Source organism: Amblyomma mixtum, chromosome 5 (assembly GCF_055824585.1).
Source record: "Amblyomma mixtum isolate Tamu chromosome 5, ASM5582458v1, whole genome shotgun sequence".
Lineage (NCBI taxonomy): Eukaryota > Metazoa > Arthropoda > Arachnida > Ixodida > Ixodidae > Amblyomma > Amblyomma mixtum.
In genome coordinates, this window is record NC_143016.1 from 26,159,030 (window position 1) to 26,183,788 (window position 24,759).

Below are 24,759 nucleotides of genomic sequence, written 5' to 3' on the forward strand. Positions count from 1 at the left end.
TGCCAAGTTTTTGATCTCCTGTTTAAACAAATCCCACTTTTGAAAAACGGACAGATCACGGCGTGACCATACGTCCTTCAAACAAGTAGGTACAGCACGCTGAAATATTTCGTCTGAGAGCAGACAGTTATTCATCTTCCACAACTCCCATCGAGGGTGAAGTACATGCCGAGTGTACCTCCCTATCTGAAGAGACACCATACAGTGGTCACTGAAGAAGATGGGGCGCACCCAGTAGCCAAACACACTTGCTAACGCGTCTACAGAAACGTAAATTCTGTCAAGGCGAGCATTAGAGGAAAACTGAAAATGAGTGAAATGTATACAGTCTCCTTTTTCCTGTCCCACATCCACAAGACTATATTCAGAAACCAAGTCGGTAAGTAATGCAGCACTAGGGTCGTATCTCTTACATACCACTGATCGGTCCTCATCCCTACAAACGCAATTAAAATCTCCCAACAATATAATTTTGCGGTCCGTGCACAAATGTTCAACTAATGACAGAAAGAAGAGCCTTCTCTCGCGCTGCTTTGTGGGGGCGTACACACAAATAATCCGCCACTGTCCACCTGAAATTGTGAGATCACAGCATATAAGTCGCCCCTCGTCATCTATGCAATAAGACAAGGCTGTCATCTCTAGCGTGTTCGCCAGGAATAGCGTACAACCTCCTGATAAGCCTCTCGCGTGGCTAACAATAACGTTGTATTCCGACAAAAAAGGCTCGAGAGCAGCTGCTGTCTCTTCATCAGAGGACAACTTTGTTTCCTGGATAGCGGCCACACACACACTCCATTTCTTTAAGAGATGCCGTACCTGCTGTTGCCTCCTACGATTACGCATACCCCTAACGTTAAGGGTAGCGACTTGATATGCTGCGACGCTCGCCATTTTTGGTGCCAGTCTTAACAAACGCCATCCCCTGGAATGGGGTGGCCCGCCTCCAAATTGGCGGCCTCTCGGGCAGACATCGCCCTCCTCTTTAACGCCACCCTTCCCGTGGCCTCTACACATTGTGCCTTGTGGTCAGCGCCATCGATACACACCTCGTCAGCTGCTGGACGTTTCAAAGGTGCGGTGCTGTCCATGTCTTCCTCTGAGACAGCCAAGGCCTCGGCCCACGAACCCGAGGGGAGCACATCACTCGCTGCCACACTGACAGCCGACAGAGAACCGGACACGCCAGAGATCGACGCCACACACGGCTCACCGTTACCCTCCAACGACGAAGCAGAATCAGCAACAGAGGAGGATCGGCGAGCATTCACTGGCTGTATCGCCTCGTCTGACTCCACAGGAGGCATATCCGGACGTTGACCTGTGGCGACGAGGTGTTCCTGTGCAGCAAGCACAGCAGTCTCTGTAGCACTCACGGGGGGGCCCGGGTCCGGCGGTTTTCGTTCTCGAGGCGCGGATGCTAGATGGCCACTCGCTGCAGATTCCGTGTTGATTTGAGGTGTTGAAGTCTTCTGTTCCCCATCTATTCGATGCTCACGACTTAGTTCTCCGGTCGCGTCGACAACCTCAGACACATCCATGATGTGTTCTGATGCCACGTCATCTTCCCGTGACCACTGGCCTTGACGCAGCCTGTCAGCGTAACTCAAGACACAGTTCTCCGCAGTATGGCCAAAGCGTCGGCACTGGGTGCACCGAGGCGTGCGACACTGGCGCCGTACATGCCCAACCCGGCTGCATCGGAGGCACAGTGGAGGTCTCCCTGGGATAAGGACTAATGCCTGCACTCCATAAACATTAAGTGTGTGTGGGATTGTGCTTGCTGACACTCCATCCTTGAGTGTGAGGGAGATTTCACGGTTCGACGTTTCCATATGCTCCATCCCTGGGCACCGCCACTTTTCACGCTCCACAGACTGAACCGTGCCATAAGGCTCTAATGCTTCCACAATCCTCCGGTGTTCCATATAGCGGGGAAGCCAAAGGAGCTTAACCTTGACGTTCTTAGTATCCGGGTCAAACACCATGCACCGCAGTCCTTTGACAGGAAACTCCGCTTTGTTAACAAGCTTCTGTTTGGAGGAACTACTCTCGCAGGTAACCATCCACACGTGGCTCATTTGGTATTGACCAATGCACAAAATTTACCGGAGATCCAATATCTGTGCGAGTGCGTCACGGAAGTCAGGTGCTCGGTACGGGCGACCCTTAAGGTCAGCATGCAGGAAAACGGTATTAAGGACAACATTACCGGTAGGCAATCGGGGAAGTACAACTTTGTACGAGTCCGTAGTGTCCTGAGACGTCGGTAGACCTCGGCCAACGGCCGATGCGCTGTTTCCAGCAAGGAGCATGTTGAAGCACAGCCGCACAGAACGGCTTCTTCCTCTTCCTCCATGCTTCTTTCTCCGCCATGCCAGCTCGATGGTTTGGAATGAACAAAGGCGCGTCTAGTGAATACGGTGTCTTCGCTCACTCCCATCCTCCTCCCTTCCCTTTCGGCGAGGTTTAGGTGTTCACCGAGATATGACAGACAGATATATTTCCTTTCCTCAAAAACCAATTTACGGACGAGCGAGGCGTAGAACCGAACGGGCGATGGCGTTCTATGGACTCCCAGGCAGCGTTGCAAGACGCTGTCGCGTTCCACACTCAGGAGCGAAGCTTAACATCTTAACCACACATCAGTGACCACACGTTAGGTCAAAAAAGTACCCCCCTGAATTTTGACGGCTGTCCATCGAGATATGTGAGACAGTTACTACGTAATTTCCTTTCTTCAAATACAATTTTCATTTTCTTCATTACGGGCCCTCTGTCTTCTTTCACTCCATGGTGGAAAAAACAGCGCAAACTTAGACAGAAAACACAGAAAAGAGGGGAGACACAACAAGCGCTGACTCGCAACTAAGGTTTATTAGAAAGAACAGAACACAATATATACAAAAACCACCCACGACTGCGTACGTCATAACAGATTACGTGCAAGCGTGCAAGATAATCTAAACAGAAGCATCGCGCGTGTGCACCCGGTTATTTAAGTACCTAAATTCCAATTCTGACAAGGCCACTGAAGCATCACTCACGCACCGTTTGCCGGTTTTTCGGATAAAGAACGCTTTAAGTTTGCGCTGTTTTTTCCACCATGAATTCACACCAACTAGCCCAAATGTCTGCTTTGCTACAGTTCTTTCACTCCCACTTCCTCCCTTCCTCTACGGTGCGGTTCAGGTGTCCACCGAGATGACAGAGAATTACTGCGCCATTTCCTTTCCTCTAAAAGCGTTGCGTTCAAAGGGCAAGGCATCGCGCCGAAAGGGTGGTGGCGTTCCGTGGACTCCCTGGCAGCGCTACAACACGCTGTCGCGTTCCACTCCTAAAGGCGACGCTTAAGCGCCATTAATTAGCAGTTAATTAGTATTCAGGCAGTAATCAGTAATTAATCATTAATTAGTGATTTCTCATCACTTAGTAATTAGTACTAAATTATATGTGACGCCACCAGTGCCGCAGAAGCAGCGAAAGTGGTGCGGAAAACGCTTTCGCCTCTACGCACTTTAGAAAGTCAAAGTGCCCCCAGATTTTTTCTTCTTAATGCTGCACCGTGTTGCACAGTGAGCACAGTGTTGCACAGTGAGACTTAACGAGGCGGAAGGCAGTCTTTAGAAGCAGCACTAACTTTGTTTGTCATCGCGCACACTTATGACAAGCCGAACAAACAACAATACTCTCATTAGACAAGTGTGATGCAATAAAAATGTCAAGCCTGTGAGCATGGTAAAAATCAAACGCATGTGAAACCACGTGAGCAAATCGCTAAACAGGGATTTCGTGGTTGCGTGCTAGTCCACTGTTTTTTTACAGTCTGCGCTTCTTTCATATAGCGTTTGCGGATTCTACGCTATTTTTGTTCAGAATCGGAGCAAAGTCGAAACATTTTAGCAGTATAACGTTCATCCATTACAGAAGGGACGTTTTGTTTGTCAGAGGACCCTCCGCACCAATCTCAATGCGTCGTTACCTAGCCTACACCGTACCACCAGATGACTGTGCCGCCACCTATAAATGAATTTTTAGGAAAAATATCAAATACACACTGAGCAGTACAGTGTCAGTTCTCAAGCATGAAATACATTTAGCTCCCATTCTCGGTAAACTGAGGCGAACATCGCCCTGTAACCGGGCCAAACCTGAGGACAAATACGAAGCAATAACTGAATACAATCATTTCGAAACATTTTGATCGGAATGGTCTCTAGCAGAAAATTCACCTCCCGCCTTTCCTTGTTCCTTATTCCATTTTTCTCTCTAGCTCTTACTTGTGGGCTCACATTTTTTTTTAACAGGATACGGAAGAAGCACTACGCTGAGAGCTATTTTCTTTGGAAGTAATTGTGCACACACAACACCGAACATGAAAAGGAACACACACAGGTAAAAACTTCAGCGGCATTTTATTGTGATCGCCAGAAATATATATGCTTTCACAATCAGGATGATCATTCAGACATGACAAATAAAATTCTTCAATGCCACAAGTGCAAATAACCTAATGCGATTCTGTCATATCGATTCGCCAGCAAAGAATTTGACTTTTTCATCCAGTAAAGCTATTCATGGCGCACTCACGCACCCAGGGCCACACCTAAGAATTTCCCTCATCTCGACAAGCTCTCGGGTGCAGCATTGAAGGTTTCGATTTGTCATGTCTGGATGATCGTCCTGATTGTGAAAGAATATATATTTCTGGCGATCACAATAAAATCCGGTCGAAATTCGTGCCAATTTGTGTCCCTTTTCATGTCCTGTCTTGTGTGTGTGCAATTATTTTTAAAAAGTTCGCAACGCTTCTGAACTATTATTTATTGACCTCATTTATTGGCCTTGTCCGTGGAGACATACCGAAGACTGGAAGAGGTATCAGTCGCCTGCTACGTTCACAGGTGCTACTTTTTGAGAATTTTTTTCAAACCGGGCCAAAAAACATTCGCGAAAATGTCAAACTAGAGGTAAGAAAAGGAGAAAAGATACAAGATTTCTTCTAGAAGTCGGTCCCGAAAAAGTTAGATGCGTGGGCTCTACAAGAACAGATGTCGCACTGAAAAATTACATTTCCAGCTTTTCTATAAAAAGCTCAAGAAACAGAAGTGAGCAGTAGTACTGATTCCCCTCCTCTCCTTTCATCACAAAACGGAACGGTCGATCGGAAATTTCATCACGGGTGAAGCGCGTTATGTACGACTCCTTTGTTTTCCGAAGGCTTTGTATAAACAAGTCGGATCCAATAATACTTCGGTCGGACCTCGTAGTCCATGCTGAAGGTGAATGCATAGGAGACAGACCAGACGTCATAAAATGTGGGCCTTGAAGACAACGAAGGAGTCCTACTTAAGAAGAAAAGACGCGAAAGTTCTGAACGAAAAACAGTCGAAATAAAACGAAGTGACGACGTTAAGGCCGGTTTCTCGGAATTTCTCAATAAGAAGCAGCTCGGAAGGTGCATTGATCGAAAGTGGCAACATTGAAATTGAAAAGGCACTGGGCTGCAATACAAATTTGGCTACAAGGACTCCAATAAGTAGTGTAGAAAGGGGAGTTGAAAAAAAAAACAAAAAACTCAACGTTCTGACGTCTGATGCCCTCGCTGTCAGAGGACATGGTCGCATTTCTGGGAACAGCCGTGCCATGTTCGGTTAACACTTTGCGCTATGACACAGTCTGCAGCATGCTTACAGTGTGTCCTTTCGAGGTCAAAAAAAGAAGCCATCTTTTGGAGACATAAAAAATAGGTTCTAAGAGGATTCTGGTGTGGGCTAGTTGGTTCATGCTTAATAAACAGATTCACAACAGCGCTACGGAACAAGGACAGAAGGAACACGAAAAACACGAAAAACACAGGACAGCGCCCGTCCTGTGTTTTTCGTGTTCCTTCTGTCCTTGTTCCGTAGCGCTGTTGTGAATCTGTTTATAAAAAATAGAACGCTATAAAGTTAACTACAGCCAGTACCGACAACCACCACGTTATTCACTTTGCCAAAACAGATAAATACCCTGGAAGCTATAGTCCTTACTGGTTGCATCTGTGCTAGAGCGATGCGTGGCCATCTCTCGGTTTCTGTCTTCAGAAAAAGCAGCAAACGCTTGTTTTTCGCAGGAAGGGGAACTCACCACCCGTTATAAAGTCTCACAGCTTGCGTTGTGCATGCTTACGAGCTCATAAAATGTCTGTGCTGTCGTGGCCAACACAGAAAGCAACGCTCTTACCGCAAGCAGCGGCTCTGACTCAAACTTTCACGCTACTGCTTTCTTCCGACGGTAACTCAAAACTGGTATGTTTTGCAAATATTGGTGTGAACGTAATTACTGAGTGATGAATCGTGTCGAGAGCATGGTTTCTTATAGAGCAACAGTGATCTGTGGCGTAGACAAGATGCGGTGGAAGTGCTGTCGGCGCTGGGGGTATGGGATTGGATCGAGCCCCTTAGAAATACACGTAAACAAAAGATTTCAAAGTTATTTTCTGTTGTCACACTGCACCTACGTAGCCGATCATCCTATAAGGGCTTCCGAGAACACTCGCCGTCAAAAGTAAATAAAAGGCGACTTTGTCAAAAAATTTGTTTAATTTCTTTAAATGTAAATTATAATGGTTCATGTTTGTTGGTGCACAGTGTAATTCGCACAGTCACAATTAGGCTGCGCATATGTATTCAAGGACGCATGAATTGGGTGGGCAATGATTAAATTTTTTCATTAATATTGCCTTCCATTTACTTCGGACGGCACCTGTACATTTTAGAAGAGAATGTGAAAGTGTGAACATTATATCGAAGGTGATATCTTTTTAAAACACTATAGCATATGTTTGTTTACATGTGAGACTTAACCCGGGTTGGGGTAAAAGGCAAGTACGCGGCCCAAATAAACGAACGTAAACAAACAAAATATTTCGAAGCAATTTTCTAATCTTGAGGTGCTCCCATAAAGGTGACCCTAAATTTGTGCTGGCGAGCGCATCTGTATTGATCTTCAAAACTAACTTGAGCGGAGAAAAGGAGCGGATATATCAGAGCAGCGGGCGTGCACCGTGTGCCACTCTCCCGTTGAGGCAAATGTGTGCGAGCTTCCCTTGATGGTTTAACAGCGCTGCTTGGCGCTTGTCAGTGGGTCTCACGGAAGCGCGAAGCTTCAACGAGTGTCGTAATATGTGCCGAAGGCATGCGGAGATCCCGGCGAGCCGAAAAGCATTGCCTTCGGAGAGCGCATCAGCGACAGGCGGGAGATCCTGCTCTCTAAAGGAAAAAAGAAGAATCATACAAGTGTAAAAAGGTAGAAAGAATACTTAGTGCGTAATAAAGGTTCGTGTAAAGAAATCTCTGTGATGTGATGTGTCATGCAAAGAGAATAAAAGTCTAATGCTACGCATTTTGTGCTTCTTCGCTAGCCGTTGTGAGAGGGATGCGCGTAGCGGCTGTCCCTGTGCTTGAGCAGACGATAGTTGAAAAGCGCTGGCTCTCTACAAGTCGGTTGGATGAGCGTTGGCTGGATTGCTGCCCAATGGCTGCTTTTGCTTTAGCGCCTCTCGTTCTAATCAAAATAGAAAAGCAAACAAAAAAAATGATTGTCAATTAGCGTAGTTAGGTCGAACGCGAATTAAGTTCGCTAGCACTGTGTCGCCATTGCTTTGCCTTAATTGTCTTGGTTTTGCATTTTTGATCATCATTATGCTTTATTACTTATGATATTGCTATCTGATTAAAGGGGTATATCAAGTGTATAGTGTGCATTGCGTGTGTTTGCATGGCATAAGTAGACACATGGAACAACGTTTATTTCATTCTTTCTGTGCATGCATATCAATCACGCCTCCCATTGTGCAGAAAATCTTCGTCGTCGTCACCGATAGCGCTGTGAGCGCGAAAGCAGGTGGTCAACCTGCAACCTAGGTCACGCCACCGTCTGACAACATCACAACTGCATGCCCGCCGTGACACGTGGCAAAAACATGTTAACTGCGTAGTAACCATACGGATGCCATATGGTTACTACGTGTGGAAACCACATTCCATGTGGTTTCCACATTCCATGTGGAAACCTGGAAACCATGTGGAAACCATGTGGAAACCACATGGAATGTGGTTTCCACACGTGAAGTTGGTTTCACTCGGGAGAACATATGACGTCATTCGCGTCATTTGGAAATTATGTGGAAACCATGACCAAAATTACGAGGAACTTTAGCGGCTAAAGTGGTGAAAGGCGAAAGCCTGAGTGCTGCATTCTGCTACGCGATTGTTCACTTCACATTCTGTTGGTGCATTATTAACTGCCAATTAATGACGCTTAAGCTTCACCTTTAGGAGTGGAACATGAGCGTGTTGTAGCGCTGCCACGGAGTCCAAGGAACGCCACCACCCGTTCGGCGCGATGCGTTGCCCTTTGAGCGCAACGCTTTTTGAGGAAAGGAAATGGGGCTGTAATTCTATGTCATCTCGGTGGACACCTGAGCCGCACCGTACAGGAAGGGAGGAAGTGCGAGTGAAAGAAGAAAGAGGGGCCGTAATGGAGAAAATGAAAATTGTATTTGAGGAAAGGAAATTACGCAGTAACTGTTTCACATATCTCAGTAGACACTAGTCGAAAATTGTATTTCAGGAAAGGAAGTTGCCCAGTAACTGCCTCACATATTTCGGTGGACACCCGTCAAAATTCGCGCGCGGTGACGTCAAGACAATTTGGACCAATCTGAAAGGCGGACAAATACGCCTTGCTCATCGGTAAATTGGTTTTGAGGAAAGCAAATGTATCTGACTCCGATATCTCGGTGGACACCTAAACCTCGCCGTAACGGGAAGGGAGGAAGATGGGAGTGAACGAAGACACTGTATTCACTAGACGCACCTTTCTTCATTCCAAACCATCGAGCTGGCATGGCGGAGTGGTAGCGTGCTCGGCTCGCACTCCGGAGACCGGGGTTCGATTCCCAAGCTCGGCCAATTTCCTACTCGGTTTTATTTATTTATGTGGTCTTACTCGAAAGGTTAATCAGGCTAATCGGGTAATTAAGAAATTAACTAAGCTCAGTCCAACTTACTTGCAGCGTCACTATATGATCCCTTCAATTGGTTGCATGGTTACTAGCCAAAGTACAATTGGCCCCGTTTGAAATTGGCGCACTGTGACGTCACGACCGTTTCGACCAACTGAAAAGCGTGACATTTCTGTCGACAACTGCTGCTTACAACGATGAGACATTAAAAGGTTTCGCCTTAAAATGATATGGAAACCAAGCGGAAAAGAGATTAAAAGTGTATGGAGTTTCTGTGCTTTTCGATATCTTATGATATAACTTTTTCAGGCATTGGTAACTGTAGTAGTATGCCGGTAACTGCAAGGCGAGGGGGAAATTATGATGTTCCGTAATTGAATGTTCAACAAGGATTCGCCTAATACGATGGCTATGAGGAGCTGTTTTAAACAATCTCAGGGTGCTCTGGCACACGCAAAAAGAAAGGCCCATTTCATGCCTCTATATCAGAGGTATCTGGACGATCGACAATGAAGGCGGTTTTTTTAGCTTATTTATTAAGGCGAAAGCCTTTAATGTCTCATCGTTGTAAGCAGCAGTTGTCGACAGAAATGTCACGCTTTTCAGTTGGTCGAAACGGTCGTGACGTCACAGTGCGCGGATTTCAAACAGGGCCAATTGTACTTCGGCTAGTAACCAGGCAACCAATTGAAGGGATCGTATAGTGATGCTCCAAGTAAGTGGGACTGAGCTTAGGTAACTGCTTAATTGCTCAATTAGCCTAATTAACTTTTCAAGTCAGGCCATATAAATAAATAAAAAAGAACAAAACAGCAGAACCGCTGACGATTTATTGAGCAGATATGCATTTAACTGACGATTCGCACAGAAGGCTACGGCATGAATCACTTTTTAAAATGTCTCTCTATTTTTAAATGCGTTAGAATTAGAGCCATCATTACAGGAAAAATCTCAGCCTCTCCCGTAACCGAGAGTAGAGTAAGCATGAAATGTTTACGGGCCTAATGTCATCTCGGTGGACACCCGAACCGCACCGTACAGGAAGGAAGGAACGCCACCACCCGTTCAGCGCGATGCCTTGCCATTTGAACGCAAGGTTTTTTGAGGAAAGGAAATGGCGCAGTACTTCTCTGCCATCTCGGTGGACACCCAAACCGTACCGTAATGGAAGGGAGGAACGCCACCACCCGTTCGGCGCGATGCCGTGCCCTTTGAACGCAGCGCTTCTCCCCCGGGCCCCTGTGCGCCTGCGCGGCTTTGCTTCGATGCGCGAAGCCCCTAAGAGATCACGTATGACAACGAAGTGTATCGTGGCATTTATGTGCTTTTTGCACGGTTTATTAGAAATCGGAAATTATAATTCCGTGCATTATCAAACGCACAGCGACTGATATCTTGATAAACATTGAGAAGGCACTGGAAGCAGTTATTTTTTGTGACTGCTTTGGAGACCAACCTGCGCTTGCATGCCGGTCGCGTAAGAGGGCTTAGAGAGTCTCGTTAAATCTCGTTAAGTCTCGTACGGTGCCCGGATGTTCTCGTTTCAGAGCCCGGATGACTGGAATTCAGTGCCCGGAGGAGTGGATTTCAGTGCCCGGATGATGGCTCTCGGTCTCGGTGTGACGTCACCACACTGCCGACAACGGGGGCTAAAAGCATTTCATGCTTAAAACGAGGAAGAAAATGGTCGAGCGCGGGAATCGAACCCCGGTTTTCGGAGTGTGAGACGAGCATGCTGTCCACTCCGCCATGCCAGCTCGATGGTTTGGGAAGAACAAAGGTGCGTCTAGTGAATACGGTGTCTTCGCTCACTCCCATCCTCCTCCCTTCTCTTCCGGCGAGGTTTAGGTGTCCACCGAGATATGAGAGACACATGTATTTCCTTTCCTCAAAAACCAATTTGCCGACGAGCGAGGCATAGAACCGAATGGGCGATGGCGTTCTATGGACTCCTGGAAGCGTTGCAAGACGCTGTCGCGTTCCAGTCTTAGAGGTGGTGGTGGTGGTGAAAAACTTATTTACAAAGGGAGTTTGAGGGTCAAGAAACCCTGCTACATGGTCGGTATCCTTAGTCCGGGACACCGCATGACGAGGCCCCGTCTCGCGCCCGCTTTACTAGAGCCCTTTGAGACTCCAGTCTGGAGCAGTTGAGGAGGGCAGTCTCCCATGCCTCTCGGGTGGGGGTGGGGGAAGGGGGAAGGGGGAAGGTGAGGATTCCGAGTACATGCCCACACCATGTGAAAGATATCGCAGATCTCTCCACAGTGCGGGCAGCGCCCATCTCTGTTCGGATCGAAGTGTTTTGCTATGTCAGGACAGAGAAGAGTTCCTGTCTGCAGGCGCCGCAGAGTTCGCTCCTCCGCCTTACTCAGCCCCTTAGAGGCGAAGCTTAACATATTAACCACACATCAGTGACCACACTTTAGGTCAAAAAAGTGCCCCCCTGAATTTTGACGGGTGTCCACCGAGATATGTGAGACAGTTACTGCGTAATTGCCTTTCCTCAAATACAATTTTCATTTTCTTCATTACGGACCATCTTTGTCTTTCTTCGTCCACTCCCACTTCCTCCCTTCCTCTACGGTGCGGTTCAGGTGTGCACCGAGATGACAGAGAATTACTGCGCCCTTTCGTTTCCTCAAAAAGCGTTCAAAGGGCAATGCATCGCGCCGAACGGGTGGTGGCGTTCCGTGGACTCCCTGGCAGCGCTACAACACGCTGTCGCGTTCCAGTCCTAAAGGCAAAGCTTAAGCGTCATTAATTGGCAGTTAATTAGTATTCAGGCACAAATCAGTAATTAACTATTAATTAGTGATTTGTCGTCACTTAGTAATTAGCACTCAATTACATGTGACGCCACCAGTGCCACAGAAGCAGTCAAAGTGGTGCGGAAAACGCTTTCGCCTCTACGCACTTTAGACAGTCAAAGTACCCCCTGAATTTTTTAATATCTTTCACCTTGAGATTGCAGTTATTAGCGCAGAAAAGGATTAAATTAGAGCGAACAAAGTATTCTGAAATACTTAAGAGCAAAATTCACGTCGAATTTCTCTCTCTGGTGAATATTCATTATGTGATGCGATTCTTACTTCGAATGCGATTAATGCTCTGCACCAAACAATCTCATGGTTCGGTTAGGATGTACAATACTAGTGACATTGTTTTTATTCCTTACAGTGAACAGCCTCCGCCTTGTGGTATACGCACCGAAGGCGCTCAACGACTCTTCCGGCGACTCAAGACGAACGTATTTCGCGGGAAACAAGTAAAACACAGGGAACGCCAAAAAAATTTATCTCATTTCTAAACAAACCGCTGCGGAATCACCTCAAAGAAAACGTTTAATCTATGTTCTTGACAGAATATGTGTAATTTATTTTATTCTAAATACATAATGCAACTCATTGCATTTTCGCAACCCCGCGCTGCTTGAGGACTTGCATCGAGCAATACAGACGATGTGGCCCTTCAGATTATACAAATAAAACTGGATTACAACAAAGTTTCAACAAAAATTACGACTTTCTTTCAGCTATAAGCCACATAAAACTTCCAAATAGTTGCATATGAATGTATACTGCAACTAACTCTCTTTTCTTTTGCATACAATTCCCAAAATACGACAATATCTTCTCTTAGCGCTTAAAATGGCATTTTCGCGTGAGTTTTGGATAAAGCGCTTCTATCTCTCATATTGCCTTGCCAGGAAGGTACTTGTCATTCGTGCTTGGTTTATAGGTCAGACAGTAAACGTATAATTTAGGCACGTGACGATTTCACCACCCAATAGAAACTCTTCTGCCCTCCACGTAGAGAAAGTGCATTTGAGTTCGGGAGGCCGAGAAAAGCTGCACCTCTTTGATAGAGAGCATTCCCTCTCAAGCCTGTCATTCGCACGAACGATAAAAAGGCAACACAAGGTATGAAGCAACTGCTTGGAAGACCTTTTCGTATGGAGCGTGGATTATGCGCCCCGCGTTGGTTCCCTAACGGAGATACGAGGCAAAAAGTCGAAAGTTCCAGATTTCCTGACGCACAAATAACGGCCCTTGAGAAACTACGGCACGTCGTTTCAAAATGCACCGGAGTGATGCGTCTCCGCGCTTCGCCAACGACCGCCTCGTGTCAGGTGCGGCGCCAAGTTCAGCGCCCAAGTTCCTTGACCCTTCTTTATGCACCTCATTAACTTAGTGCATCTCTTCTTGTTTTCTTTGAGGGAATATATTGCGTAGTAAAAGCGACATATAAATCATCGCTTTGAGTAGCAAGGCCTGCGAACGTCTGATTTAGTTTTTTTTTTAAGCACAAAGCTATGTGAACCGATTATTCGACTCTACGGATATTTGCAATAGAGCTCCAGAGTAGTATTTTGCTGATGACGGCTTCAACATCTACGAGTGGTCTCTGAAACAGCTGTTCTTGGCATCTACACGTGTTTCTTTAAATCACTGCGCAATGTTTGGTGGTGAAGTTTTTCATAAATACAAAATGCCAGATTTGGTCGCAACTCTTTCACGAAACTAAATGTTAGCGCTTTGAAGAGCGTACATTTCAACCCGAACGTCAACAACTTATGATTGATGGACAAACGTCTGCGATGCCTTCTCTGTGCCAAGTTTGCCTGTTTCCTCAAGCTATTATGCTAGAAATGCATGCAGAGAAATGCATATCATAGGGCCTGCTATGTTAACCAAAGTCATTGCTGTCTAGGTGTATATTCCACATCTACCCATCAGAGATGACAGCGGCGCGTTTTGGGATTAGTGCGGTGACAGATTTATATCATTCAGAAGAGACGTCGACATAAACTTTTCCTCAGTCAGTAAGAAGCAAAGTGATTCTTTCATGACAGGGTAAAATATTGAGCACAGTTAGCGAATGATACATCAGCCTGTCTAAACTGGAACCCCAAAAACCAGAATCGTAAATTCGTTTCCAAAGTGAAATCCTATGTTTTGTCAACACGCACGAACTTCTTGACATCAAGCTTCCATTGCACAGAGGGGCTTGATTGGAAGAAAGCGAGAGAGAGAGAGGGGAGAGAGAGAAAGACTGGAGGTTAACCAGGATGAGGTAATCACTTGCTACTAGCAATTGGCTAGAAGGGATGGGGGATATAAAGAGAAAAAAGAAAAAAGGCCTGAGTTAAAATTAAGTACAGAAATCTCCAAATTTAGCAAAACGTACGGCTCGGCGCAACGTAGCCAAAATGTGACAGATAGCTTGCAGACGCAATTTCCCGGACCTCACTTACGCGGCATGATGGAGGTAAATTGCTTCGCTGAAAAGTAAAATAAATTTAGTCTAGCATCAAAACGGACATTGCTACTGTGCATTCCGAGCGCAAAGCGTTAGTGTGTGACTTAATGCCTCTCGTTTGTTGAGTGTGCGATTCAGTAAGTTCTATGCATTCGCGTGAAAACAACATTCGATAAGAACTGAAACAAAATGGAAATGAACAATTTAAATTTAACGAGTCTGCAATTCTCTTGCGCGTGTTTATGTATCTGGTGACATATGCGCCCACTTCCACGTCCTGAACTAGTCTTCACGCCCGTCTTTATTTTGTTTTTGTTTTCTTCCGTCGTAAAGCAACGCAACATGTCCGGGAATGTTTTTTTTTTAACTGAGCAATGTGTCGCCATATACTGTCGCAGAATATTTGGCGATGTTTCCTGAAAATTTCGGAACTGAGGGTAAATGTTGCTAGAATTTCGCTGCATAAGCGAGCATACAGGTGAGGAGTGGGACAAACGGACATTCTTGGAAGTCAAAGAACTCAACAGAGTAGGTTTAAATATTTACTTTCCCGCTTGCTTGTGATGTTTTGATTTACTGAAAAGTCAGGAATGCGCCATTTTGATTCCATTTTGCAAAACCTAGTGCGTGGAACACCACGGCACATGGCTTAACCGAACAAATATTATATATGTAGTCTAGAGGTGGATATGGCTCAAATAGACAAAGCATATATTCGGTGGAAGAGAGACGTGTAAAAATAAATGAAGATATTGCATCTTTTATAAAACTGCAGGAATGCCAAAACTTTTTAAATTTAACTTGCAAAAGCACTAAGAAAAGCCCGCATGCTTCCTATTCCTTTCACGTAGAGTATTCCTTAAAAGCACCGTCCATTGAGGCCCTCACTGCCTTTATGAATGATTGCTGGAGAGAGGGTAAAATCCCCGCAGCATGGAAACATGCACGCGTGACTTTCATACCGAAGCCAGGCAAACAACTAGCTCTCGAAAACCTCCGCCCCATCTCCCTCACTTCCTGTGCTGGGAAACTGATGGAGCACGTCATTCTCAACCGTCTCAATAATTACGTTGAAGATAACCATCTCCTACCTCGCACCATGTTTGGCTTCCGCTCAAATCTCTCTACGCAAGACATTATGATCCAGCTCTCGCGAGAGATACTGTGCCCCTCTACCAGAGCGGGCACAAAGGCTTTTCTAGGGCTTGATTTAACTAAAGCATTTGACAGTGTCTCGCACCCAGCTATTCTCACTAACCTCTCCCTGTTAAATCCTGGTCACCGTACCTTCGAGTATATACGTACTTTCCTCTCTGGTCGTACAGCGGAACTTAGCTTTGGCTCTCTCCTCTCAGACCCTATAAACCTCGGTAGCAATGGCACCCCCCAGGGATCCGTTCTCTCCCCATTTCTTTTCAATGTCGCCTTGCTCACGCTACCTTCTAAATTAGACGCTATCACCCGGCTATCCCATACCTTATACGCAGACGACATTACCCTCTGGGTTTCAACAGGCAACGATGCTGAGGTCGAATCCGCACTTCAACAAGCGGTCGATGTCATTGAGCGCCATGTAGCCGCAGCCGACCTCTCGTGCTCCCCTCAGAAATCCGAGCTGCTGCTCATCCGAGGTCAACCCGGCCTCCACGGCCATCCTCCCATCTGCATTACTGCTAGTGGTCAGCCCATACGCGAAGTATCCACCATTAGGGTATTGGGGCTCCTCATCCAGAGCAATCGGAAAAACACCGACACTCTAGCTAAACTTACAGTCTCTGTATCGCAGACCATTCGTCTAATTCGTCGCATTGCTAATAAACATAGAGGCATGCGAGAGGCTGACCTCCGACGTCTTGTTCAGGCGTTTGTTATCAGTCGCCTCACATATACCCTCCCTTACCTCTACCTTAGCTGCCAGGAACAGGACCGCGTTGACTGCCTTATTCGACAGGCTTACAAGGCGGCTCTTCATCTCCCCCACCGGACCCCCACGTATAAACTACTGGCATTAAGGGTCTACAACACTGTGACAGAGCTCTCGGAAGCTCATCTCACTTCTCAGCACGAGCGTCTCACTCACACCTCCACGGGACGTCACATACTCGACAAGCTTGGAATACGCTTCGAAACAACCGCACCCGACAAGGTCCAGCTTCCACACCATATCCACAGTAACCTTACCGTTACCCCTCTTCCTAAAAATATGCACCCAGAGTATCATGTCGCTCGCCGCAAGCACAGGGCTAAGTCTCTGCACAAAAATATTTAACAGATCAGACAGCAGTCTATGTCGACGCCGCTGAATACCCCGACCGCGAAGCTTTTTCGCTCCCGGTTATAAACTACTGTGGACGGCCGCTAGTTGCGTGCTCCATTCCCGTCAGATCGCCTGAAGAGGCCGAGGAGGCGGCCATAGCCTTGGCGATGGTCTCCACCTCTGCAGAAACCATCTTCAGCGACTCTAAATCGGCGATTCGTAGTTTCGCCAAAGGCCGGGTCTCCCCTGTCACCCTCTCTCTCCTCCACTCCACCAAACTTCAACTCCGCCCGATCCAACTGATATGGGTCCCTGCGCACTCGTCGCATCGAGGCAACGAGGCGGCCCACAATTATGCCCGAGGATTCGTCGACCGGGTTGTGGTGTCGCCCGTCCTGCGGACGGCGAGAAATCGTATGGTCACATTTCATGACATAACCATGCACTACCGCTTAGGTAGACTTCTATATCCCCCCGCACATAGTTCTCTCACCAAACCCCAAGAAGTTGCGGGGAGGCAACTCCAAACGAACACCTTTCCCAACCCCGCGATATATGCCCGCATATACCCTGGGGTCTACTACCCTTCCTGTCAAATGTGTGGCCAACGTGCCACTCTATCCCACATACTCTGGGCTTGCCCTCGGGACTACCCCCCTAGAGGCTTGCAGCTCTCGAATCCGGACCAGTGGGAGGCCGCATTGCTCAGCTCCGACTCGGACACACAGATCCGGGTTGTGACAAGAGCCCTAGAAGTCGCCGAACGCCACGGGCTCATGGCCACTTGATGGGGCTATAACCCCACACCGTCAGATGCATCTGTTGACGAAAATAAAGTTTATCCTCCTCCTCCTCCTCCTCCTTAAAAGCATCGATGATTTCGTAAGCGCAATAATGCAGACTGCCTTATAGAGAAAGCAGTGGCGCATGAATTTCTGCTTGCGTGCGTTTTGAAAGTGCTTTAAGCAGAGATTCTCTTATACGGCCTTTTGCTTGCATTAAAAGAAACGCCAAGTTCTCGTATTCTTTTCGTTTATTCATGATAGCAGTTCAGCAAAGCTTTCAACCCTAAGCACTTGATTTTCAAGTGGAATACGAGGGGGTACCCAAAAGAAACCGGAGTTATTTTTGTTTGAACTTATTTGTTCGCATTTTAAGCACAGACCTTCAATCTCCTTCAAAGTATTCCCCACTTGCAATGATACGCTTGTCGAATCTTTCATTCCATTTTTCAAAACATTGTTTAAATTCTTCTTTTGTGATGCTTGACAGTGCCTCCGTCGTTTTTTTCTTCACCTCAGCAACATCAGCGAAACGCTTTCCATTCACCAATTTTTTCATTCTAGGAAAGAAAGAAAGTAGCACGGGGCAAGGTCGGGAGAGTATGAGGGTTGAGGAATAGGGGTCATGCCATTTTTGGTCCAAAATTGTCGTAGAGACAGGGCTGTGTGAGCAGGGGCATTGCCATGATGGAAAAACCAGTCACCCGACCGCCACAAATCTGGCCGCTTCCACCGCACACTGTTGCCCAATCTTTTCAAAACATCCAAGTAGAAAGCCTGGCTAACTGTCTGACCCTGCGGAACAAATTCTCAATGGACGACTCCTCTCACATCGAAAAAACAAATCAGCATTGTTTTGAGGTTTGGTTTCACCTGACGAGCTTTCTTGAGGCGAGGTGAATTTGAAGTTTTCCATTGGCATGATTGTTGCTTTGATTTCGGATTCGATTCAGGAACACTTGAGTTGTCCCCATAGCATTGTCCTTGTACGTCTTTCTTAATATTTCAAGAGTTTCCATTCTACTTTTTCCGAGCAAAAATCAGAATTTCACCGGCGCACGCCGTTCACGAAAATCAGCCATTGCAAGAACGACATTCACACAAAACAGTCGTCACTCTAAAACTCTGCCTAAACTAGTCTGACCTCCTTCAACGACGGCACTCGGCTTACTGACTCTGGAATGTTCGTTCTATGCGCTCCTAGTGGCAAAACGCGGTACCACAGAAGCTTGGCCGACCAAAAAATTTAGTCCGGTTTCTTTTGGGTACCCCCTCGTAATTACGTGCACTCTCAAACTTCCCTTCCATGCTCTTTCTCTCCCTTTTTAAAATCATCGAGTGCATCCGACTGCATGCAGCACAATTGTTCTAAACAATGCCATTCTTTTGTTAAAGCACTAGCGTCATCAAGTAGCCTCCTACATGTTGTTAGCAAAACGGTTCTTGCGTGCACTGGTACCTTCGGCATGTTTTCGGCGTCAAAGGAAAGAATAAATTTATTTTGTTCTTGCAGCGGTACTTCGATTGGCTGGTTATTTTACTCTTCTAAGAGAATGTGTTGAGCTCTGTACTCCGTCTGTGAAGCCTATTGCGCTATGCTACTGTAAATAGTGGCCGGGAGAGATTCCTCCACCTAACATCACTCTAAATTCAGTCAATATCGATGACCCACTTATAGTACGCAAAATGACATATAACCGGTACCAAGCTACATATAGCAAAATCTACACAGAATCGAGCTAACCAGGGAACACCTTGCGGCGCAGCAGATAATTAAGACAACCGAAGAAGAGTCTGGACGTCCAGTAAAGAGTGACACATAATTAAGATTTTGTTTCAGTATAAGGAGCAAGCCAAGTCAATTAAGCAAGACCTAGCTTGCGTCTAGTAAATTGACCTACGAAAGAAGACATATCCTTCCCATAAAGAGAACTTCAAAAAGTGAAGAAGGGGAACAGAGAGGAAGATTTATTGACGCCGCTTAGGCCGGCCCGCACCCTAGGCGGGGCGCTATGATGGCAGCTTAAGTTTATCTCCCTATATTTCTTTCATCCCTGTAATCTTTTTCCCCTTTTCATCTTTACAGAAATTGATTGAATTTCCTTTTTTGTGCTATGGCCCTTTTTTATTTTTAATTAGATTCTTTTCATCACCCATGTTACATTAGTGGCACGAGCGAGACCTTCTATCGACCTGAACCTACAATGCCTGTCGTTAGCGGCACCCGTGATACACAGTGATAAGGGGAGGTCCCTCTCCTTAAGACCTCACATTACATTCTGCCAATAGTGGTGCGAAAGGAGAACTTCTCCGCACCTCTGTTTACAGTATGTGAGTGCAGCATTCGTATTATGCCCTTTTCACTGTGCATTTTGTATACCCCAAAGGTGGAGTAGCAGTACAAAGGATTGCCGCTCGCCTTTCCTGTCTTACTGCTAGAGGCTATTCTACTAGTCCCACCACGAGAAAAACCGGCGGCGTGTGTTTGTGTACTCGCAGATGGCACACAAAATCCCAGCGGCGGCAAAAAAAAAAAAGGATTACGTCATCAAGGGGCTGTATGACGCACACAGTATGTCAAGCACTGCTAATTCAGACAATCCTAGACATGTAGTTTTTCTATATATATATATATATATATATATGACAGAAGCCAACAGCCACAGAAACCAAGGAGCACAGGGTTTTTTTTTTTTTTTAATGAATTTATTTCTTTTGTGGTGTTGATCAAGTAAGAATATTACTGAATATGTTGTTGCTTAAAGCTAATTGATTAGAAAAGCAGAAGAAAAAACAACCATCTGCCGCCGGTGGGATCCGAACCCACGACCTCCGAATTACGCGTCCGGTGCTCTACCTCTGAGCTACGGCGACGGCTGTCAATTCTTCTGCTTTCGGGGGTATTTATGTTTACAAGTAACCTAACCTTGAGAGTGTTCATCAGCGCCACCCACGTTCATAAGCGGCGGACGTAGAACGTCCTGAGTTACCGCAGGTGTGACGTAGAACGTCATCGAACAGAGAGGGTGGAAGCTGCGTGAGAACCCTCTTATGCTTCCTAAGGCGTCAAGGCTGCCAGAATCGAGGCCCTCGCTAAGCAATTAAGCAAACAAGGAAAGGGGATGAGGGGCTCGTTATAAATATGACAGAAGCCAACAGCCACAGAAACCAAGGAGCACAGGGTTTTTTTTTTTTTTTTTTTTAATGAATTTATTTCTTTTGTGGTGTTGATCAAGTAAGAATATTACTGAATATGTTGTTGCTTAAAGCTAATTGATTAGAAAAGCAGAAGAAAAAACAACCATCTGCCGCCGGTGGGATCCGAACCCACGACCTCCGAATTACGCGTCCGGTGCTCTACCTCTGAGCTACGGCGACGGCTGTCAATTCTTCTGCTTTCGGGGGTATTTATGTTTACAAGTAACCTAACCTTGAGAGTGTTCATCAGCGCCACCCACGTTCATAAGCGGCGGACGTAGAACGTCCTGAGTTACCGCAGGTGTGACGTAGAACGTCATCGAACAGAGAGGGTGGAAGCTGCGTGAGAACCCTCTTATGCTTCCTAAGGCGTCAAGGCTGCCAGAATCGAGGCCCTCGCTAAGCAATTAAGCAAACAAGGAAAGGGGATGAGGGGCTCGTTATAAATATGACAGAAGCCAACAGCCACAGAAACCAAGGAGCACAGGGTTTTTTTTTTTTTAATGAATTTATTTCTTTTGTGGTGTTGATCAAGTAAGAATATTACTGAATATGTTGTTGCTTAAAGCTAATTGATTAGAAAAGCAGAAGAAAAAACAACCATCTGCCGCCGGTGGGATCCGACCCCACGACCTCCGAATTACGCGTCCGGTGCTCTACCTCTGAGCTACGGCGACGGCTGTCAATTCTTCTGCTTTCGGGGGTATTTATGTTTACAAGTAACCTAACCTTGAGAGTGTTCATCAGCGCCACCCACGTTCATAAGCGGCGGACGTAGAACGTCCTGAGTTACCGCAGGTGTGACGTAGAACGTCATCGAACAGAGAGGGTGGAAGCTGCGTGAGAACCCTCTTATGCTTCCTAAGGCGTCAAGGCTGCCAGAATCGAGGCCCTCGCTAAGCAATTAAGCAAACAAGGAAAGGGGATGAGGGGCTCGTTATAAATATGACAGAAGCCAACAGCCACAGAAACCAAGGAGCACAGGGTTTTTTTTTTTTTTAATGAATTTATTTCTTTTGTGGTGTTGATCAAGTAAGAATATTACTGAATATGTTGTTGCTTAAAGCTAATTGATTAGAAAAGCAGAAGAAAAAACAACCATCTGCCGCCGGTGGGATCCGAACCCACGACCTCCGAATTACGCGTCCGGTGCTCTACCTCTGAGCTACGGCGACGGCTGTCAATTCTTCTGCTTTCGGGGGTATTTATGTTTACAAGTAACCTAACCTTGAGAGTGTTCATCAGCGCCACCCACGTTCATAAGCGGCGGACGTAGAACGTCCTGAGTTACCGCAGGTGTGACGTAGAACGTCATCGAACAGAGAGGGTGGAAGCTGCGTGAGAACCCTCTTATGCTTCCTAAGGCGTCAAGGCTGCCAGAATCGAGGCCCTCGCTAAGCAATTAAGCAAACAAGGAAAGGGGATGAGGGGCTCGTTATAAATATGACAGAAGCCAACAGCCACAGAAACCAAGGAGCACAGGGTTTTTTTTTTTTTAATGAATTTATTTCTTTTGTGGTGTTGATCAAGTAAGAATATTACTGAATATGTTGTTGCTTAAAGCTAATTGATTAGAAAAGCAGAAGAAAAAACAACCATCTGCCGCCGGTGGGATCCGATCCCACCGGCGGCAGATGGTTGTTTTTTCTTCTGCTTTTCTAATCAATTAGCTTTAAGCAACAACATATTCAGTAATATTCTTACTTGATCAACACCACAAAAGAAATAAATTCATTAAAAAAAAAAAAAAACCCTGTGCTCCTTGGTTTCTGTGGCTGTTGGCTTCTGTCATATTTATAACGAGCCCCTCATCCCCTTTCCTTATATATATATATATATATATATATGAAAGAAGCCAACAGCCACAGAAACCAAGGGGCACAGGGGATTTTTTTTTTAATTCATTTATTTATGTTGTGGTGTTGATCAATTTAGAATATTACTGAACATGTCATTGCTTAAAGCTAATTGATTAGAAAAGCAGAAGAAAAAACAACCACTGCCGCCGGTGGGATCCGAACCCACGACCTCCGAATTACGCGTCCGGTGCTCTACCTCTGAGCTACGGCGACGGCTGTCAAATCTTCTGCTTTCGGGGGTATTTATGTTTACAAGTAACCTAACCTTGAGAATGTTCATCAGCGCCACCCACGTTCATAAGCGGCGGACGTAGAACGTCCTGAGTAACCGCAGGTAGTGACGTAGAACGTCATCGAACGGAGAGGGTGGAAGCTGCGTGAGAACCCTCTTATGCTTCCTATGGAGTCAAGGCTGCCAGAACCGAGGCCCTCGCTAAGCAATTAAGCAAACAAGGGAAGGGAAATGAGGGGCTCGTTATAAATATGAAAGAAGCCAACAGCCACAGAAACCAAGGGGCACAGGGGATTTTTTTTTTAATTCATTTATTTATGTTGTGGTGTTGATCAATTTAGAATATTACTGAACATGTCATTGCTTAAAGCTAATTGATTAGAAAAGCAGAAGAAAAAACAACCACTGCCGCCGGTGGGATCCGAACCCACGACCTCCGAATTACGCGTCCGGTGCTCTACCTCTGAGCTACGGCGACGGCTGTCAAATCTTCTGCTTTCGGGGGTATTTATGTTTACAAGTAACCTAACCTTGAGAATGTTCATCAGCGCCACCCACGTTCATAAGCGGCGGACGTAGAACGTCCTGAGTAACCGCAGGTAGTGACGTAGAACGTCATCGAACGGAGAGGGTGGAAGCTGCGTGAGAACCCTCTTATGCTTCCTATGGAGTCAAGGCTGCCAGAACCGAGGCCCTCGCTAAGCAATTAAGCAAACAAGGGAAGGGAAATGAGGGGCTCGTTATAAATATGAAAGAAGCCAACAGCCACAGAAACCAAGGGGCACAGGGGATTTTTTTTTTAATTCATTTATTTATGTTGTGGTGTTGATCAATTTAGAATATTACTGAACATGTCATTGCTTAAAGCTAATTGATTAGAAAAGCAGAAGAAAAAACAACCACTGCCGCCGGTGGGATCCGAACCCACGACCTCCGAATTACGCGTCCGGTGCTCTACCTCTGAGCTACGGCGACGGCTGTCAAATCTTCTGCTTTCGGGGGTATTTATGTTTACAAGTAACCTAACCTTGAGAATGTTCATCAGCGCCACCCACGTTCATAAGCGGCGGACGTAGAACGTCCTGAGTAACCGCAGGTAGTGACGTAGAACGTCATCGAACGGAGAGGGTGGAAGCTGCGTGAGAACCCTCTTATGCTTCCTATGGAGTCAAGGCTGCCAGAACCGAGGCCCTCGCTAAGCAATTAAGCAAACAAGGGAAGGGAAATGAGGGGCTCGTTATAAATATGAAAGAAGCCAACAGCCACAGAAACCAAGGGGCACAGGGGATTTTTTTTTTTAATTCATTTATTTATGTTGTGGTCACTACCTGCGGTTACTCAGGACGTTCTACGTCCGCCGCTTATGAACGTGGGTGGCGCTGATGAACATTCTCAAGGTTAGGTTACTTGTAAACATAAATACCCCCGAAAGCAGAAGATTTGACAGCCGTCGCCGTAGCTCAGAGGTAGAGCACCGGACGCGTAATTCGGAGGTCGTGGGTTCGGATCCCACCGGCGGCAGTGGTTGTTTTTTCTTCTGCTTTTCTAATCAATTAGCTTTAAGCAATGACATGTTCAGTAATATTCTAAATTGATCAACACCACAACATAAATAAATGAATTAAAAAAAAAAAATCCCCTGTGCCCCTTGGTTTCTGTGGCTGTTGGCTTCTTTCATATTTATAACGAGCCCCTCATTTCCCTTCCCTTGTTTGCTTAATTGCTTAGCGAGGGCCTCGGTTCTGGCAGCCTTGACTCCATAGGAAGCATAAGAGGGTTCTCACGCAGCTTCCACCCTCTCCGTTCGATGACGTTCTACGTCACTACCTGCGGTTACTCAGGACGTTCTACGTCCGCCGCTTATGAACGTGGGTGGCGCTGATGAACATTCTCAAGGTTAGGTTACTTGTAAACATAAATACCCCCGAAAGCAGAAGATTTGACAGCCGTCGCCGTAGCTCAGAGGTAGAGCACCGGACGCGTAATTCGGAGGTCGTGGGTTCGGATCCCACCGGCGGCAGTGGTTGTTTTTTCTTCTGCTTTTCTAATCAATTAGCTTTAAGCAATGACATGTTCAGTAATATTCTAAATTGATCAACACCACAACATAAATAAATGAATTAAAAAAAAAAAAAATCCCCTGTGCCCCTTGGTTTCTGTGG

General features: G+C 46.1%; 1 protein-coding gene across 1 annotated transcript; it reads right to left on the minus strand.

The window, feature by feature from the left end:
- Positions 1–724: 724 nt before the first annotated feature.
- On the minus strand, positions 725–2,347 carry LOC149341559 (uncharacterized). The gene has a single exon (XM_089541993.1). It carries the CDS (start codon positions 2,079–2,081, stop codon positions 909–911), a length of 1,173 nt encoding a protein of 390 aa, XP_089398119.1. The 5' UTR covers positions 2,082–2,347; the 3' UTR covers positions 725–908.
- Positions 2,348–24,759: the final 22,412 nt, after the last annotated feature.